The 20,061-nt window shown below is 41.5% G+C and overlaps 1 protein-coding gene across 1 annotated transcript in view; it reads right to left on the bottom strand.

Annotated features, from left to right (window-relative positions):
* The window catches only part of CPZ (carboxypeptidase Z), a 196,117-nt gene extending 185,250 nt beyond the window's left edge, over positions 1–10,867 (bottom strand). Inside the window, exons 1-2 of the mRNA XM_073574560.1 lie at positions 10,516–10,867; positions 1,600–1,629 (exon numbers count right to left, since the gene is read on the bottom strand). Of these exons, the coding sequence (XP_073430661.1) occupies positions 1,600–1,629; positions 10,516–10,615 (130 nt within the window). The 5' untranslated portion in view covers positions 10,616–10,867. The remainder of the gene's footprint in view (positions 1–1,599; positions 1,630–10,515) is intronic.
* Between the last annotated feature and the right edge of the window lie 9,194 nt (positions 10,868–20,061).

The raw sequence follows: 20,061 nt of genomic DNA, 5'->3' as shown, positions 1-20,061 counted from the left end.
TTGTGCGTACGTGTGCCTTGTGCCTGATATCTTGCTTGCTTGTTTGGTTTTGATCCGGTTCTGTCCCTATTACGAGTTCTGCCTGTCCCTCTTGTACTACCCTACCTCTCGTGTATGACTCTCTGCTTGTGACCCGACTTCTCTCTGTTCATCCCTTTGGTACCACGTCGCCCTCTTGTGTATGACCTTTGGCTTTGTCTGACCTCCCATCTGTTTATCCCTCCTGTACCTCACTGTCCGTACTGTGAATGACCTCCGTTTTGCCCAACTCTGACTTATCTGTCTTCTCTGAAAGCAGGATGCTAAGCCCCGCCCCCTTGCAGTCACATGACCGTAGGTCCCGTGCCGGCTTGCTAAACTTCATCACTCAGGTCCTGTGCACATATACTTTCTGGCTGTCCTGGTCCCCAGGGGTCCCTACAGTGCGGGTGAGTACCTGCTCAGCGGAGGCTGTACGCCGGCATTGTCAGGATCCTGATAGGTTGTTTATCTGCAACAGGGACAGGGAAAATGGTCCGAGTTGAGGGGAAGATGGATGGTGCAAAATTCAGGGATATTATTGAGCAAAATCTGTTTCAGTCTGTCAGTGATTTGAGACTGGAATGGAAGTTCGCCTTCCAAGACAGTAACCCAAAGCATACTGCTAAAGCAACACTCAAGTGGTTTAAAGGGATACTTGTAAATGTTTTGGAGTGAAAGCTCAGACCTTAATCCGATTGAGAATGTGTGGTCAGAGTTGTAGAAGAAAACATCTAACTTGAAGGAACTGGAATAGTTTTGCCTTCATGGGCAATACTCTCAGTGGCAAGGTGTGGAAAGCGCATAGTGACTTATCCAAAGTTGCAGTTGTAATTGCCGCAAAAGTAGTCTCTACAAAGTACTGATTTTAGGGGGTGAATAGTTATGCACACTGAGGTTTTCAGTTATTTTGTCCTATTTGTTGTTTGCTTTTCTATAAAGAGAAAACCAAATGTTCACAATTGTAGGTATGTTCTTTACATGAACTGATGCAAACCCTAAAAAAAACAGTAACATATGCCAAAGGTGTGAATACTTTTGCAAGCCACTGTATATTTCAAATAGAAAATAGGTCATATTGAAAAAAGTTCCAGGAGGAACTATAATCTTACTGTAACCAAAAGACTTAATAATAGCACAAGTTTTCGTTTTTACTTGAATCTCGGAGTGATTAGATATTTTGCATCATATCTACATAAGAATTTGATTGAAGTCCCTGGATTTGAACCCTTTGATATTACGGTGCTACTTCAGCTTTCCTGTACCCATATTTAAAATAGGTGATATGTCAGGAATCACCTTATAAAGCTGTTTATCCGAACATAGAACACCCGTCCCCCGGCTACAGTTTGTTTTAAAACAGACACGGGGGACAGGGGTTTTCTAGAACCGGAATTATATTTGCTAGGTCCACATTAAAAGAGATCTAGAGCTTTTAGATGTCCGCCAAACAAACTATATTTCTTCCATGGTACATGGACATTTAGAGAATTTTATATTTTCATATTGACTTTCTTATTAAAATGAACATAGAAATTAAAACATATAGAAAGTGATTCATTAATACATCCCAATGCTTACCTTTCTCTGAGGCGGGATCCATACATCTTCCTGGAACATACAAGAAAAAAAAGGAATAAATAAATGGATGTTGAAAACATTTTGATATGCATGCACATTGTCAGCCATAGTTTTTGAGTATGACCTGTACACATTGGGGCGCATGCAGACAACCACTTTAATCGGACAAGTGCTATCCGTGGTTTTCAAGTATAGCTCTCGAACCTACGTTACTCTATGTGGCTGTGCACTTTTCCAATTTTTTTCCTCGACCGAGTGGTCGGAGGAAAAATAATACATAAATAGCAGTACGAATGAATTGCCTCTGAAAATGGGTTGGCAATCACCCATTCATATTTATGGATATGTGAAAAAATTGGACATCACTCACACGACATCTGGGTGAGGCCCATTTTTCACGGACATAATGAAGAAACACTTTTTTTTTCTCTGTATCCGAAAAAAAGGGATTCCATTCTGATCATACTCTGATCAAGCTCTGATCAGAGTCGGATTAGCATAACCAGGCTAATATTCTCGGATGGAGAGAAAACAGTTGTCCGCACCTAAATGGCACTAATGTCGGCCAATTGATGGTCGGGAGAGATATCGATCAAACGTGTCCTACAATCGCATTGTTCTCTCAGAGATAAGCTGCCGGCTGTACAGAACAAAGGAGCGCTCCTGTGTATGGGAGAGACAGCCAAGATGGCTGTCCGCCGAACGATTGGCCGAAATATTCTTTGGCCATGAGCCATCTAATGCGTATGGCCAGACTGTTTGATGTAAGTGTAGAATGTATTGAAAGTTTTCACTTTTACTCATTGTGTGTACAGTTCTTCATTTGCCACTTGTATGCCTGCATCCTCCTTCCATCCCTAATTTGGGAACTTCTGTACTCTACCACAACAGGAAGCTATATCCTAATTATATTTAACGAGGACCTGTCACCAGGTCAAAAGTCACCAGTTTTTGAATTTATTTCATTCCTGCTGATCCCTTTTTGTATTCTTTTTTTTTTTTCCAGTTCAAAAGATATGAGCCTTTATTTACGTCAAAGATTTTAGGGTTTTTACAAGGAGGTGTGGCTCACAGGATCCTCTGGGGCGTGTATAGATCTTGTTTTACATAGGGGAGGACCGCCCCCTAATTAAAGGCTATAAAAATTAGCACTAAATAAAAAAGGTCTATACTGTATCTCTGGAACAATAAGGCGGATCTATGAGAAACAAAACAGTGGAATACTTAGGGGAGACTCAGAAATAAAATAAAAGGGCAAAAAATGGCAACTTTTGACCTGATGACAGTCATCTTTATAAGATGGGATATAGAATGGTATGAGTCTTTAACATGTTCACCTTTTACAAACAGATCTTAATATTGGTTTTGCAATGATGAATTGTTTATTAAGTCCTTGACAACAAAAGGCATTTCTTGTTTTTTTCTGTCAACTTCAATAGTTTGAGCAGAAATACCAGAGGATCATTTCTACCACCTAATTTACATGTATATGTATAGTATAATAGTAGGATAGCGATTCTTGTAAGAGTTTGGAGATTGGGTATAGAATGTACAATCTCAAAATTTGGGTTCCTCAAAAAATCACTATAAGGTCACCAGAGAGGGAAAGAACAGTATAATGGATATGTATTAAGATTATATTCAGCCTGCATATATGTACATGAAACCTGACGCAAAATAAAAGTTTTCTTTGAGCATCCACTGGTTTCATTTATATTTTTACATAAGGGTTTAATGGATGAATTACTCCATTGCACATCACACACTGGCATTTAGGTTTGGTACATTCATTAGGAAATTTCTCCCTATATGTGCCAAACAGAGCCTAATCTCTATATTTAACTTTCCATGGGTCGGTGTAAAACACAGACAGGCCCCAGGTCCTGGTCAGGTCCCGTCTATTTTATGATATGCTGGCACATAACGAGGTGAGATACTAGAGTTAGGGACCACCTTGATTGGGTTAACCTTGTTGTGGTGGGATGGCTTTTATGCTTTTTCAATTAATTAAATTTAAACTAAGCACCCTATGTTTTGTAAGTGTATTATTACTATGTAGAAAAATATTCAGAATTAAGAGTCCTCAGTGGTTGATACCTTTTAATGGCTAACTGAAAAGATGGTAACACATTGCAAGCTTTCGAGACTACTCAGGTCTCTTCATCAGGCTAGACTAATACAACATCTGAAGTCACATATTTATACACAAAACAGCACAGAAAAAATGCAATAGATAAGACAAGTGATGTGAAGCAGAATTATGATTATGGGAGAGGGAGAAACATAAATGTTGCTCCAGTTCATAGATAAGGAGTCCGGATGTTTTATAGTCCTCCGATTGGGGTCTCCTAATGTGTTGTGATGCCCCCACAAGGTCTTAAGAGCAAATTCCTTAATTGATGTAAAAAGACATAAATCCATGCGACATATGTATTGCTCAGTAGGATGTTGTCCCTGTGAAATATTCTGTTTAATGCACTGACAATGCGCTCCCTCGTCGGCTCTGTTGAGAAGTAACGAACTGGCAAGACAGCACGCTGTCAGTCCGCATTGTAAGGGAATTACCCAACAAGCAGAGACAAATCTAAGGGCCCCGTCACACACAGTGAGATCGATAGCGAGATGGCTGATTTTGTGACGCATCAGCGATTTCACCAGCGATCTCGCTGTGTGTGACATCCATCAGTGACCGCCCCCGCCGGGTATCGCTGATCATGCAGGATCGTCCTGGGCCATTTTTTGATTGTTGGTCTCCCACTGGCCAGCACGCATCGCGTGTGGCAGCGGGAGACCAACGATCAGCGATGCTGCACGCTGGTATCTAGGATAAAAAGCGGGTAACTAAGAGCCGCGCGGCTCTTGGATACCCGCTGTTTACCCTAGATACCAGCGTGCATGGGTTGGTCCAGGTACTAACTAGACTGCAGCTCTGCTTCTATTCACTTCAATGGGAGATGCAAAAACCTGAGAGCGACCCCAAAGCGCTGCTGTCCACGGCTCCTCCTGCAAGGCATGCTGGGAGTTGTAGTGCAGCAGCTGCACATCTCCCCCATATGATAAGACCCAATATGCCCATCCGCTCTGCTATCGGCTACTCCAGGTCTGTGTGCCGCGGCTCTGCCTCCACCTGCTGCCATGCCGTGCACGCTGGTATCTAGGGTAAACAGCGGGTAACTAAGAGCCGCGCGGCTCTTGGATACCCGCTGTTTACCCTAGATACCAGCTTACTCGCTGGTCCTGATCGCTGGTGAGTCTGTCTAACTATGTCCCAGCGATCCCATCCATGTCGGATCATAGGTGGGATCGCTGGGATATTGTTGTGTGTAATGGGGCCTTTACTCCCAAAGCTGATGTTATTTGTGGGGGCTGGTCTCTGCTTTTACAGCTCACCGGGTTATCTCCTTACAATGCGTACTAACAGTGAGCTCTCTCGCAGGCTTGTGACTTCTCATAAAAGGCAGCAAGGGAGCGCACTGTCATTGTACATTAAAAAGAATATTGCACAGTGACAAGATCCTATTGAGCATAAATTGGAATTCACAAACAATGCACGCTCAGTAAAGCATGGAGTAACCCAGCCCCTCAAATGGACGTTACTGAGGACACTTCATTTCAGGGTGGGGTCAAATAATGCGGCAGGGACCATAGCTTCTGCCCGCTGATGACGTCTCATTTGAGCACCACAGCATGCACTAGGGATTCTCAAATGGTGGGTCCAACATGAAGTTGGTAAAAAAATAAAGCAGTTAGAGAGAGTAAAGAGGGAGTGATAGGGAATTTTTTAATAAAAGTATATTAGAAAAACAATTAGATTAAGACATTAAATAGATAGACAATTAGGATTAAATCAGTGTTAGTTTCAGAGCACCCTTTGAAAAGGAACTTTCAACTGGATTTTTTTTTTCTTTAAACCAAGTACCTCCAATTGCAGCAACTATACTGATTATGGAATGGTTTTCCTTTTTCTTCTGTTCTCCTGCGTTCCAAAATTATGCCCTTCAAAATGAAGATACAAATGTCCCCTTTAACAACTGGGCGTATGCCACAGAACTTCAGCTTTTTCTCTTCTGACATTGGCCAATCAAAACAGAGCCACACCCAAAAGACACATTCTATGGTGTTCGCCTGTTGGACCCAGGAAAAATTTGCTCCATTATTGCCGAGGGCATAACTTTGGAACAGAGGGGCACAGAAGGAAAAGGAAAACTGTTCCAGAATCAATGGAGCAGTGGCAATCGGAGGAGATACTTGATTTAAAAAGAAAAATCTGCTGAAATTTTCTCTTTTAATATATACTAGTGGTGCCATGAATCCTTTTCGGCACCAGTAAATTTATCAGGATTCTTCTTAATTAACTCCTTATTAACATTTATTTTTTACCCCAAGACATAAACTTCTTAACAAGATGCAAATGGCTTGAGTTATAATTATCAGGGATTTATTATTGCAGAACATTCGCATTCCAGATGATGGACAATGAAGCAAGTCTGGACATTCCCTGACATATCTGGAAACAGGGTCCTTACCAAACCCATCAACACTTCCAAATCTCCTGGTTTGTGGATGATTCATTACACCATAAGTGCGATAAGATAATACAGCAAGTCTTGGAATTTCATAGCGCCTCCATTTCTGAATGAATCACTTCTCTGCATTCCGGCCTACTGTGTCTCCAATCATTGCAGGGTAAAAATACCAACTGCTAACACTGACAGGGTCATTTAACGCTGCTATCCCCACAGGCTATGCTGGGCTGGAAGGAATGAGGACTGGGATAATCCTTCAGGAGGAGAGATAACTGTATCTCTAGAGAAATCACGAATACAGGTCAGGACGTCACATTTATGAGCTTAGCAAGAGTTTTCCAACCGATCCGAAAATACTGGAGCAGTCTTAGACAGAGAATGATAAAAAAATGGGACACTATCAAATGTATCACAAACTTTACATTCTTGTGTTTTTTTATGATTTTCTGAGTTTTTAAGATTTTTTTGCATTTTATATATTGCAAGATACTCTGGCTAAGGTATTTTTTTCAGGTATTTTTCTATAGAAAAAATGAATATCAAAAGTGTGTGGTCAGACAAATTATTTACATTTCTTATCATAAAACAAAAAATGAAATGGATGGTGTTTTTTACAATCACAAAAAAAAATATGTTTCTGTTTTTATGGTCCTATAGTATTTTTTAATAAAATTTTAGGGAACTGTACAATTGGAAATGCTCCTCTGTGGATATTCCCGTGACACACTTGTTACGGCGCCCTAAATTGTTCTGATTCCCTCCAGTTAATGTTCGAGTGCCGACGAGAAGACGCAGCTTCTGGGGCTCTGATTCTTATTGGCTGGTCTGTAGAGTAGCCGGAATCACACCGCCGCCAGTTTACATAAGGATCGAGGAGCTGGGACTGAGTTACTGAGCATGTGCGGCCTTTAGCGCCGGACACATCAGGTGGACGCTCAGAGAGGGAAACAAAATAACACCGGCCGGCACCATAACAAGCCTGTGAAAGCTATTTCTACACACGGGAGCATTTTTTAAGATTTATTCCACGGGAAAATTGTTGTCCTTTGCGTGATCTAAAATAAAAATAAAAATTAAATTGTTGGTTGCAATTTTTATAAAGAGTTAAGTGCCCTCTGAAAACAAAAAAAAAATAGATTTTAACTTGGTTTTGTAAGATGAAATTATTTTTGGTAAAGAGGTTAAATGTAACATCCCATCACAACAAGGCCATGGTTGGGACTATGTGGCGACTTTGGACACAACAGTTCTTGCAGTGAATGATTCCTTTATGGTGCTGCTACATCATAGCATAGTGCATGAATGGGGTCACTTTGCCACCTGCAAGGTACCGCATGCAAGTCGCAAAAATCCAAGTGATCCCGACTATTTGCAACTTGCTTTTAGTGACACCTTGTAGATTTCTGTAGGGTGTAATGTAGCAGTGGTATACAGTCGTCATATAGTCCTTTCCTAAAGAAATATTTCCACTTTAGCCATGTGTGGCGTTCCCAGAGGATAGGCTATACATTGCTCACAAGTGTTATTCCTGTCAGAACTTTATAGCCTATAGAACAATACAGGCTCTGTCCTGGGCCCTGTATTGTTCAACATCTTTATCAACGATTTAGATGAAGGAATAGAGGGTAAACTGATAAAATTTGCTGAAGACACAAAGCTAGGAGGGATAGCTAATACTAGAGAAGAGAGAGAAGATTCAAAAAGATATAAATAAACTGGAGCAGTGGGCAGCAACTAACAGAATGGTTTTTAACAGGGAAAAATGCAAAGTACTACATCTGGGCAATAAAAATGAAAAAAGCATATACAGAATGGGAGGAATAGGGCTAAGCAACAGCACATGTGAAAAAGACTTGGGTATACTAATAGATCACAGACTGAATATGAGTCAACAGTGTGATGCAGCAGCAAAAAAGGCAAATACAATTCTAGGCTGTATTAACAGAAACATACAGTCTAGATCACGTGAAGTCATTATTGCCCTCTACTCCTCTTTGGTCAGACCTCATCTGGAATACTGTGCCCAGTTTTGGGCAACACATTTTAAAAAAGACATCAACAAAGCGGGGCAAGTTCAGAAAAGAGCGACCAGAATGGTGACCGGTCTGCAAACCCTGTCTTATGAGGAAAGGTTGCAGGATTTGGGAATGTTTAGCTTGCAGAAGAGAAGACTGAGAGAAGACTTAATAGCTGTCTACAAATATCTAAAGGGCTGTCACATTGTAGAAGGATCATCTTTATTCTCATTTGCACAAGGAAAGACTAGAAGCAATGGGATGAAACTGAATGGGAGGAGACACAGATTAGATATTAGAAAAAACTTTTTGACAGTTAGAGTGATCAATGAGTGGAACAAGCTGCCACGAGAAGTGGTGAGTTCTCCTTCAATAGAAGTCTTCAAACAGAGGCTGGACAGACATCTGACTGGGATGATTAAGCGAATCCTGCTTTGAGCAGGAGGTTGGACCAGATGGCCCAGGAGGTCCCTTCCAACTCTACGATTCTATGATTCTATGATTCCTATTTCTTAGACCACCTAATGTCAGGAGAACAGGCGTCCACTTTGGAGGACCATCCACAAATATGTTCAATAATTACTTCTCTTTCCTTTAAAGGAAACCTGATAGCTGTGACATGCTGGCCTTTTAACAGGCAGCATGTATCGGGCACTGAGTGTATGATCTCCGACAGCCCCATAAAAAATGATTGGAACAGCTGTTCAGCATGTGCATTGCCAATCTGTTTTAAGGTCTCGCTCGCAATGGAGTATAAAATGGCACAGTGCTATCCAATGTTTTTGCGGATAGCAGTCAGCCAAATGTTGTACTATGAGGCAGTGCAGATCTGCAATTATTTTCTCATGAGAAAACAATTGCAGCATGCTATGTCTGGCTCAGGTATTTGGATCGTACTTACCCTTTCAAGTCTACGGGAGCGTGTTAAACATCGGACTGCGCTCGGATGTCAGCCGAGTGCAGGCCGAAGTACTTGCACAGAGTCAATGGATAAATTAAACTCTCCGTTTTATCTACACCAGTGATACAATGCTTTTATGGAAGAGAAGCGGATCACACTCAGATAGCACTCCGATCCATCTCTGACAGAGTTTGAGCCGAGTGTCATTAGCAAAATCGGCCCGATTGTTTCACATGAGAGAATCAAAGCCAATGTGAGCGAGCCCTGTGATCATATATTCTTTGGACAATCTCTGTAATCTGGCCATAATCGAAACAAAAATGTCGGCTGAACCCTAAAGTATAAAGTCTGTTGATCATCTAATGTCCCTTTAACCCCAGACAGATCCTACTTTAATAACCCTATGAATTCCCAGCATGGCAACCAACAGTGTTCTGGGCAAACCTGATTACAAGGAATCCCACTGCTAGGCCTATGCTGTTATATCAGAGGGGTCTTCGTGGTAATGACTTGCACAACCCATGGTAGTCAATGGGCTTCTTCTGATATGAATTGATGCCTCCGGAGAACAATCATGCGTGACTCGGATTTTGGCTGTCGCAGTAGAGTTAGTAACAGATGATGGAACCTTCTCTCTACATATTCCAACCTTGTGAAAATCTACGGCCTCTCAAGTGTACCCCAATGCCTTTTGTAGAGACAGGTGATCAAACATGTTGCATTTTAGCTTGCCCCATCGTGTTTTGACACGGTAGATAAATGGACAACCATTTCCTCTCTCTCCAATGTGAAATAAAAATGCCTGCTCGGCCAAAGCAAGTATGCACGTCTATAACGGCTCATGCCGAAGACCGTATTTTCAGCTCTAGGGCGATCCGATGTTTTGTCCAGTGTTATTCTATGGTATGGGGCCGTGCACATGTCGGATTTTTTCCTGAGACTGAATCTGTCTGAGGCAGAAAATTGCAGCATCCGATATTCAGATTGCGCTGGGCCATGCAGTGAGTCGGAAAACAGTCAGATGTCATCTGAGTGCAGTCCGATTTTCATGGGACTGACAGAATGGAGAAGATGGAGACTTTTTTTTCTCCCATTTCCTCCTCATCCGAGAAAATCGGATCAAACTCTGATCACAGTGTGATTAGTATAACTGGACAGAATGCCTTGGAGGAGAAAAATTACGGTTGTGTGACCCTAGCCTACGAAGGACAGGGGAGATATCCTGTGTTTACCAAACTTCTAAATATAACCTATATATACACTGACACATATACATACATACTATATATTTATAAATCTAGTTTTATTTATTTACATTTACAATTATTTGACCATGATTTAACTTTTAGCAACACACAAGGAAAAAGTTTACTTTGAAGCAAAAAGTTTGTAGAAAGTTTCTAAACACACACATACACAGTGATAGATCGTAAAGAAGCACAAAGACATGAAAACTAGTATACAATGCCCTTACCTAAGGCTCGGTCTCCAGGGAAGCAGCTGGGGGAGCAGCGCACAACCCCCACAATGATGATGAGCAATCCTCCAAGCAGGGGGTACCTGGATCCTGCCATTCTGGGCAGGGAGTGAGCAGACTGATGTGGCACAACAGCAGCAGCAGGAAGGTCTGCACCACTTCTCAGAGTCTGGGCTGTATCAAGACACTTTTTTTTCTTTCTTTCTTTCCAGGCAGCCAAATTGCTCACGTGTTACAATGAATACATCCCTGGGGTCATGTTACATTGGATGTTCTGGGGATATTCAGATTAACTAGGAGCAGGCGGCAGATCCCTAGGCCAGTCTGCAGGACAATAGTTTTCCCCTTACATAGGGAATCATTAATTCCCGGCTTGTTCTAAGTATTTAGAAGCCGTTTGTTCTGAAGAATAGGCCGGGGACGACTATGAATTGCTGAGCACAGATGTGTTTTCCTTACTATGAGGGAGTGCATATGTTTCTAGCTATTCCCCCGCTTACGGTTGAACAAGAGTAAAAATGCTCCCAGTCTATAACTAGTAACCGCAGCGCCACAAAAATGCACACGGATTCTTGCTATGTACACAGCGAAGCTCGAGGGGTGAGCCCGTAAAGTCTTGTAACTTCCCATACATTATAAAACGCATTCCGGTAGATACAGTCTTATCATTTAACCCTTTCATTCATGGGCGTACCCACCGAGGGGTGGGGGGGGGTTCAGCTAAAAAAGGACAATTGACCCTGGTAAAAAGCATGGGTCTCCAGGCATAAATGTCATTACAATTAAGTCAGAACATCACTATGATAAGGCCGGGGTCACACTAACCGACGCAAAATACGGTCCGCAGTTTACATGCGTAATACGGATGAATGACCCCTAAATAGTGCTCCGTATGTCATCCGTAAGCAAGGTGTGGTCGCATATTTTGAGCATGTCAGCATCTGTATGTAATCTGTATGTAATCCGTATGGCGAGATTTTCTCGCAGCCTTGCAAAATGGACATTTAACGGTTTTGAGGCCTGCTAACTATTTAAATCATTAGCCTGCACCCTATTTATTGGCTCAGGAACAGGTGGCTGCCTCCATTCTGTCCATTTGTGACCTTGCCTTCACTAGGTGTGTTGGTGTTGTATGTGCAACATGGCAGAGGGTCTGACTTTCAACACAACTGAGCAGGTTCTCTTCAACTGGCTTTTGTCACGCCGCTTTGGTCAACCATACCCAGTGATAGTGGATCCGAGGAGGAGGAGAGCATCCGGGTAAATTCTACCAATACTGTCGCATGAGCCTTGCAATATTTGATCGACTCTTGGAGACAGTGCGCCCTGGGATAAACTTTCAGGACACAAGGATGCGCAAAGCTATATCTGCAGAGGAGCGACTTCTACTAACAATACGGTATGTACTACACAACCACATTCTCTATGTTCATGATGTGTTGGGCAAAGTATGTATATATTGCTTCATGGACTAATTTTAATGCCCTCATCTTATTCCAGATATGTTGAAACTTACAGACCAGAATGTTATGTGTAATATGTACTGAATGTCACTTAGTCATTGTGCAACCAAATATGTGTGTGTTAGTAGATCTGAAATCCTAACAAGTTTATGTATGTACGTGTTTTTTGGTTAATTTGTGCAATCTAAAATGTTCCTTTTCTGTTGTTCTTCAGCTTCCTGTCCACTGGCCTGTCTTATGCCGCCCTCCACCATGAGTTTCTGATTGGAAGATCTACCATTTCTGGCATAGTCAGGTCGACATGTAGTGAAATATGGTCAAGACTACATCAACTCGTCATGCCCGAGCCCAGGATGGAAGACTGGTTGAGGATATCAAGGGACTTTGAGGAGGACTGCCACTTTCCTAATTGTATTGGGGCCCTTGATGGCAAACATATCCGGGTGCATAAGCCGCCGAACTCTGGCTCCCAATTCTTCAATTATAAACAATACTTTTCTGTTGTATTGTTGGTTCTGGTCGACCCTCAATACAAGTTTATAATTGTTGACATTGGGGCCTATGGAAGGACGGGAGACTCTCGAGTCTTCAATACTTCCATTATGGCTCGGCGGCTACGCACCAACCAGTTGGATCTACCACCACCACGCCAGCTACCAGGCTCCACTCAAGAATCTGTCCCTTATGTCCTTGTGGCAGATGAGGCGTTTCAGTTAACGTGCAATGTCATGAGGCCATATCCCCGATGCAACCTTGACCACCGGCGCTGAATTTTTAACTTGCGCCTATCACGTGCTCAGCAACTGGTGGAGTGTTCCTTTGGCATTCTTTGTGCAAAATGGCGGGTACTCCAGTCTGCCATTCAGCTGAGTGAACAAAATGTTAATGAATTAGTTAAAGCCTGTGTGGTTCTTCATAATTTCACCAGGATACGTGATTGTTCCTCCTCTGCTGGTGTTGTGCATGGGTTGGACAATGTGCGTAGGGCGAGACCACCTATCAACCCTCAACGTAGACCGCTCTCTGGTCTCAAAGTGCGTGATATTTTCACAAATTACTTTATGTCACCTGAGGGGGAAACTTCTTGGCAAGAGCATGCTGTCTCTATGTTATAATATTTTGGTTTCTGTGTGTCTAAATATATATATTTCAACCCCTTCTGATTCTATGACTGTTGAATTGAATTGGTAAGCGTATGTTAGTATGCTGACATGGTTTTTTAGAATTGAGACAGAGACGTAAAATGTAGTAGACAAATGTTTACTTTTGCCTTTTTTTTTGCTTTTTTTTTTAAAGCAAAACATATTCTTGCCATATCAGAAATGTGGCAATGGGCCAAAGTGGCCTTTTTGCAGATGTGAACATTGTGTGATAATAAAATTTTCACACATAGAAAACAACAAAAATAACATTAGCAAATAACAAAATGGAAATATTAGTGTACTGCCTCCTGGGATTGTGTTTGGTACTGGCCAGAGTGATAATGAACAGGGGCATCTTGTTGGGTCTGGTAGGCCTGTGTCTCATACCCACCAATAAAGCCATGTCGTCCCCAACCAGGTTGGGGCCAGCCTCCAACACTGGGTGGGAAAAAGTGGCCATATTGGTGAGGTTGGCAAGAGCCAGACATATGTGGCTGCTGTTGTAAAGGTTGGGCAGTGGGAGGAAGGGGGTGATGTGTAGGCCCACGTATTTGAGGATCCTCAGAGCCTGCTTGAGCAAGCATGTGTGTGTGGGTGGTCTAAGGCGCATTAGATTTCTGGGTGAAAGCTGCCACCTCTCCAGATATTCAAATAACTCATATGGGGTATTGGGGTGTGTGCTTGCATCAAGCAGGATCTGAAAACATCCTCGAATACGGAGCCTCACCTCACGGGAAAGGGCACGAAGATAAAGGGCCAGGCTGCATGAGTATGCCTCCTCGCCATCATCATTATTGACTCTAGACAGATAGTTGAGGACCCCTGTGTCCACATTGGTACGGGTATCTTGGGCAAGGATATGGCGCCTTCTTCTTCATCGCCGGGATGGTCCAGCAGGCTGTGGGGAGCCCCGGATCTGGGCAGTTGGGCTGCTGCTCATGTTGCCCTGCTCCTCCTGTATGGCTGATGGTGCAGCAGCAGACGGTCCTGGTTGTGGATGTGGTCCTGGTGGTGGGGTTTGTGGCGCAGGCACTGGGTTTTCCTGAGAGGATTCTTCATCCATGCTTCTTGTAGGGGGAGAAGATGGGCCAGCCACCTCATCCCCTACAGGATCAATGATGGGCTCTGTATCTGAGCCAGGTCCTCTCTCTGTAAGGTTGGACTGAGTTCTGTTATGAAATAGAACAGAGCCAAAAATAAATCAATATTTTTGGCCCTGTAAAGTATCTGTGTAATGTGGTATGAGGTATCTACTTACGGTCTCAGATCCAGAATAGGGGCGAGGAAGGAGAGGCGGTCATAATATATGTATTTCCTCTTTATGTGGCCTGCATCACCACTCCTGGACCGCTGCTGACGTTTCCACCTGTATTGGTCGCGGATGCTGCGCCAGCGTCTCATCACATCTTCCACTGCAATGTGACAGGAAATATTCTCAATTTCACATATTTGATAGGTCAAATTTGCTACCAGTAGCCTAGGCATGTGGCCTTCTGGGGTGTGCTTTCTACCCAGGGTGGCATATATAATTGGGGCATCCAGGCCAGATACACAGGGTCACAGTAGTTCATGTATCAAGTAACTACACTTACTAACTTGGTTGGCTAGGAGGATGAGGAGCTTGTGGCCTGGGCCAAATTATGGCAGTGTAAAACCATGGGTCACATCAAAATCTACCATATAAGAAAAAAATCCGGCACTCCCAAATGCAAAAAGAAGTCCTTTTTATTTTTCACAGCTTAATAATCCACATGATGTACATTCAATAACGTTTCGGTCTCTACAATGGACCTTCTTCAGACTGAAAATGACACAATAAAAGAAAACAGAAAACAAAAAATACATAAATACAATTAATAAAACAAAGCTGGTTCTCAAAACGCCTATCAAAATACTATCAATGAAGACTAGATCTGCACAGGAAACCAGATTTTACTAAAGTGAATCATATACGCATCATATTTATCGAGTGGTCACCAAAATAAGAACACATAGTAACCATATGCTAATTTCAGAGAGGTATAATATCCCAAATGTGACAACACCAAAACTATCCTACAGCATAATATAGAGAAATACAATTACAAATGGAACTCCCAATGTACGGGTTACTGAGAAGATCTTCCATGTAACTATCAAAACATCATTTAGCTATTATCATTCACAAAAGTAAGTGGAAAAATGCCCAAAAGACTGATATCAGAGAAAAAAAAAAAAAAAAAAAAAAAAAAAATAGCTAGTAGAGCAGAAATAGTCAATAACCTAATATATGTCTAACAGCTTGACTAATATTATTAAGATTCACCCAATACATCGGTTATTCTAAATAGACTAAACTGCTTCCTAAAACAGAAACTGAACAGTCGTACTGACATTCACAAAAGCAAAAAAAGATTTATTGAGAATGGTACTGACAGAGAATTTTTTTCTTTTTGAAGATTCTTTCTACCTTCAGATACAGGGGACGGCTATGGGGTCGCATATGGCACCCCCCTATGCCAACTGCTTTATGGCTCAGTTTGAATCAGAATTCATATATTCACATGACAACTACCAATCTCATTGTTTACTTTGGCGTAGATACATCGATGATGTATTTTGCCTTTGGCATGGATCACTTGACTCATTAGAGGAGTTTCATATATACCTCAATAGTGTTTGGCCTGAATTGACCTTTACCTTGAATAGTCATAAAACTAGTATTAGTTTTCTGGATACTTTGATTATACAAGATTCCTCTGGTAATCTCTCGATTGATTTATTTACAAAGGAAACGGACCGGAATAACTTGTTGCTATATCAAAGCTGTCATCCAGTGGCAGTGAAAAAATCAATTCCCATTTCACAATTTGATAGAGTTAAAAGGATTGTTAGTGATCCCCTAATATGTTCCACACGATTGAACAGCATGGAAGATAAATTTGTGGAGAGGGGTTATCCCCGCCATTTGCTTAAGAAATGCCGGGATGACAACCGTTCCCGCAATAAACTGAGTATGGGTTCTAGAATTCCCTTCGTGCATACTTTCCATCCTTTCATGTACAGATTGCACAAGAAGATCCGTAAACATTGGTCTATACTTCGGGATAGTTTTCCGAAGATACCCGATTTTCAGGTCCCTTTTCTCCCATGTTTTAGGAGACCCAATAATCTGAGAGATAAGATCGTTCGAGCAGATATTGGTTCTGCATTAAAAATTTCCAGGCAAAGTTTTCTCCAAACACAGAAAAGAGGGACCTTTCCGTGTTTACAGTGTGCACAATGTGCTAATGTCTTGAAAGGTTCCTCTATTTCACACCCACAGACAGGTGTAAACATCCCTATCAAGGGGTATTACACCTGTGATTCTAAATGTGTGGTGTATGCGATTAAATGTCCTTGTGGCAAATTGTATGTAGGTGAAACGACACAGAACGTGAAAGATAGGATTTCTCACCATAAGTCAGATATACGGTGTGGACGCCATCATTTACCCATACCGTTTCATTTCCATAATGCGGGACATACTATAGCCCAATTAAAGTTTTTTGTCCTCGAACATATTCCAGCACATAGAAGAGGGGGCAATCAGGTTAAATCATTAAAGTTCAGAGAGGCCTTTTGGATTCATTCGTTACAAACTTTGGAACCCAAAGGGTTGAATAGAGAATACGATGTTATGAGTTTATCTTAAGGTTGATATCATGAGATCTTTTTTAACCCCCCTTTTTTTCTTTTTTTCTTTCCTCCTCCTCCCCCTCTGTTTCATTTTTTCACAGCAGCAGCAATCTCGTTAGAGAGTATCTTTTGAGGGGTATGGTGTTTGTAATATATTTGTTATATTTTTTGTTTTTTATTTTTTATTTTTCATTTTTTATTTTTCTATTTTTTATTTTTTATCATTTATTTTCTATTTTTTGTTTTTTTGATTCCCATTGTATGGTTATATTTTTCCTTAATTATTTCTCTGTTTTTTATGTAGCTATTTTTTATTTTTTATTTTTTCCTAGTTTTTTTATGTATATTTTTATTTTATTTTTTTTCCTTTTTCCTTTATTCACATTATGCAACATATAAATTGCTGCCATATAACGCGCATTTGTTTCTTTTTATCTAGTGATACTGCATTGAGGGATCAGCCACATTGAAGGAATGAATCACCACTGAATATATCGCTTCATCTATACTGCGTTCCACTACTTCCGGTCGCGGGCAGCCTCTATGACGCACTTCCGGTTTGCGCTCCATGGAGCGTTTCACCCCTCACTTTCGGTCTCTCCCCAGGTGTTAGTTCACACCAGGGCGCAGGTGCGCGCACTTCTATTGGGTATATATACCGGCGGTATACTACCGCTAGTAGCGCTTATTTTTTCTAATGGCAGCATACAACTGACAGCGCATGTCTTTCTGCACATGACGATTCTCACAGCCCCACATGGTAAGCACTATTGCATTACTTTTTTTACACTTTTTTTGCTTTTGTGAATGTCAGTACGACTGTTCAGTTTCTGTTTTAGGAAGCAGTTTAGTCTATTTAGATTAACCGATGTATTGGGTGAATCTTAATAATATTAGTCAAGCTGTTAGACATATATTAGGTTATTGACTATTTCTGCTCTACTAGCTATTTTTTTTTTTTTTTTCTCTGATATCAGTCTTTTGGGCATTTTTCCACTTACTTTTGTGAATGATAATAGCTAAATGATGTTTTGATAGTTACATGGAAGATCTTCTCAGTAACCCGTACATTGGGAGTTCCATTTGTAATTGTATTTCTCTATATTATGCTGTAGGATAGTTTTGGTGTTGTCACATTTGGGATATTATACCTCTCTGAAATTAGCATATGGTTACTATGTGTTCTTATTTTGGTGACCACTCGATAAATATGATGCGTATATGATTCACTTTAGTAAAATCTGGTTTCCTGTGCAGATCTAGTCTTCATTGATAGTATTTTGATAGGCGTTTTGAGAACCAGCTTTGTTTTATTAATTGTATTTATGTATTTTTTGTTTTCTGTTTTCTTTTATTGTGTCATTTTCAGTCTGAAGAAGGTCCATTGTAGAGACCGAAACGTTATTGAATGTACATCATGTGGATTATTAAGCTGTGAAAAATAAAAAGGACTTCTTTTTGCATTTGGGAGTGCCGGATTTTTTTCTTATATGATTTATTGGGACTGGTATCCTGTTCTGAGCACCCCTTATCGAATTATCGGAGTGACGTGTCTTTTTGTTACATCAAAATCTACCCGCCTCATGAGGAAAAAAGTGCAAGCACAAGAAGGGGGGGGCTGATTCTGTATGCATTTTTTGATGTGAGGTAATTTTAAACAGGTTTTGGGTTGTACTTACTCAGTTGCTGCTGCTCCTCACGTGGCCGATCATCAAAATCGTGGAACATCTGGCTACATATGCGCCTCCATGACGCCTCCTTTCTTGCCCGGTTGGCATAATGGGCTTCACGTTGGTCCCAGATTTCTGGCCGCTCCTGCACTAACACAATAAGCTTCCATGGCGTCTTCTACCATACTTGCTCATTTTTGTGAAAATTTACCCAAAATACCACCAGCTATATGGTACTGTAAAACAAGGTAGAAGGTGTATCTACTATTGGTGAGAATTTGAATCTCACTAGAGATTTGAGGACGCTGAACTATTGTCTCAGACCCAGTAGAGATTACACCTCAATGTAACAGGCTGAAATTGGATGGTGTATGACAAGGTGTAGGGTGTCTATAGGATTGGTGAGATTTTGCATCTCACTATAGATTTGAGGACGCAGAACTATTGTCTCTGGCCCAGTAGAGATTACACCTCAATGTAACAGGCTGAAATTGGATGGTGTATGACAAGGTGTAGGGTGTCTATAGGATTGGTGAGATTTTGCATCTCACTATAGATTTGAGGATGCTGACAATGATGCTCTCATTCCAAGTATGGACGCAGGCAGCCTAATAAGCAGGACTGCTGCACACACAAAAGTGTGGAAAAATGAACGCTTGGTAACTGTGCAGAAAAGAGGAAGAAAAGCATTTTTGCTTTTAAAAAAGCAGTTTGCACAGCAGTGTACAAACAGCAATGCAGCTATCAGGGAGCCTTATAAGGCAGCCTAATCACCAACAGAGCTGATGCACAAAAATAGAGCCTCCCCTGTCACTGCACACAAAGTGTTGCATTGTAAGTGGAAATCGCTAACAGGAGAAGCAGTTTTTTGGTTCTTCTTCCCTGCCTAACGCTCTCCCTACAGAATCAGCAGCAGCAGCTCTCCCTATGCTAAGATCGCCATAAGTAAGATGTCGGTCGGCGTTCACGCCCTTTTATAGCCCCTGTGACGCCACACAAAGCCAGCCAATCACTTACATGCCCTTCTCAAAGACGGTGGTGACCGATGCCTATGTCATCGCGTTGCCCACAGTGTGCGTCCTCCATCATTGGCTGAAAAAGGGCGCTGGAAGCATCTTTTGAAACGCGACTTTGGCGCTCTGGTTGGCGACCTCGTGGCCGACCTCACGCTATGGTCGAGTTTCGTTTCATGAAACCCGACTTCAGCGAAAGTCAGCGACTTTTGAATATGACCGACCCGTTTCGCTCAACTCTAGTAAAGAACATTATTGCACACACCCAGGGACCCAATTGTATGGTGTTTAGGGCTTCTGAAGTAAACCTCCATTAGGGAATTCCCTTACACGTGTTTCCATTATACTTTTCCTCTGATGTTCCATTCATGGTTTTGGCTTTCAAATGCTGATATAAAATACTAACCAAATGGATTCCATCTTATCCATTGTAAAGGGTAGTTTTTATGGTTGACATACATAGCTTTAATTAATGAGGATTTAACATCTGTTCTACAGAAAAGCTACGTTCCCACATTGAGCTTTTGGCGAGATTTAATGGTGCAGAAAATATGCAACATTTCTGCACCTTTTACGTACGGAGTGATTTTTTTCACAC

The sequence above is a fragment of the Dendrobates tinctorius genome, unplaced genomic scaffold (assembly GCF_039654945.1).
Source record: "Dendrobates tinctorius isolate UK_male_01 unplaced genomic scaffold, ASM3965494v1 ptg000039l, whole genome shotgun sequence".
Classification (NCBI taxonomy): domain Eukaryota; kingdom Metazoa; phylum Chordata; class Amphibia; order Anura; family Dendrobatidae; genus Dendrobates; species Dendrobates tinctorius.
This window is presented reverse-complemented; position numbering and strand designations above follow the sequence as displayed.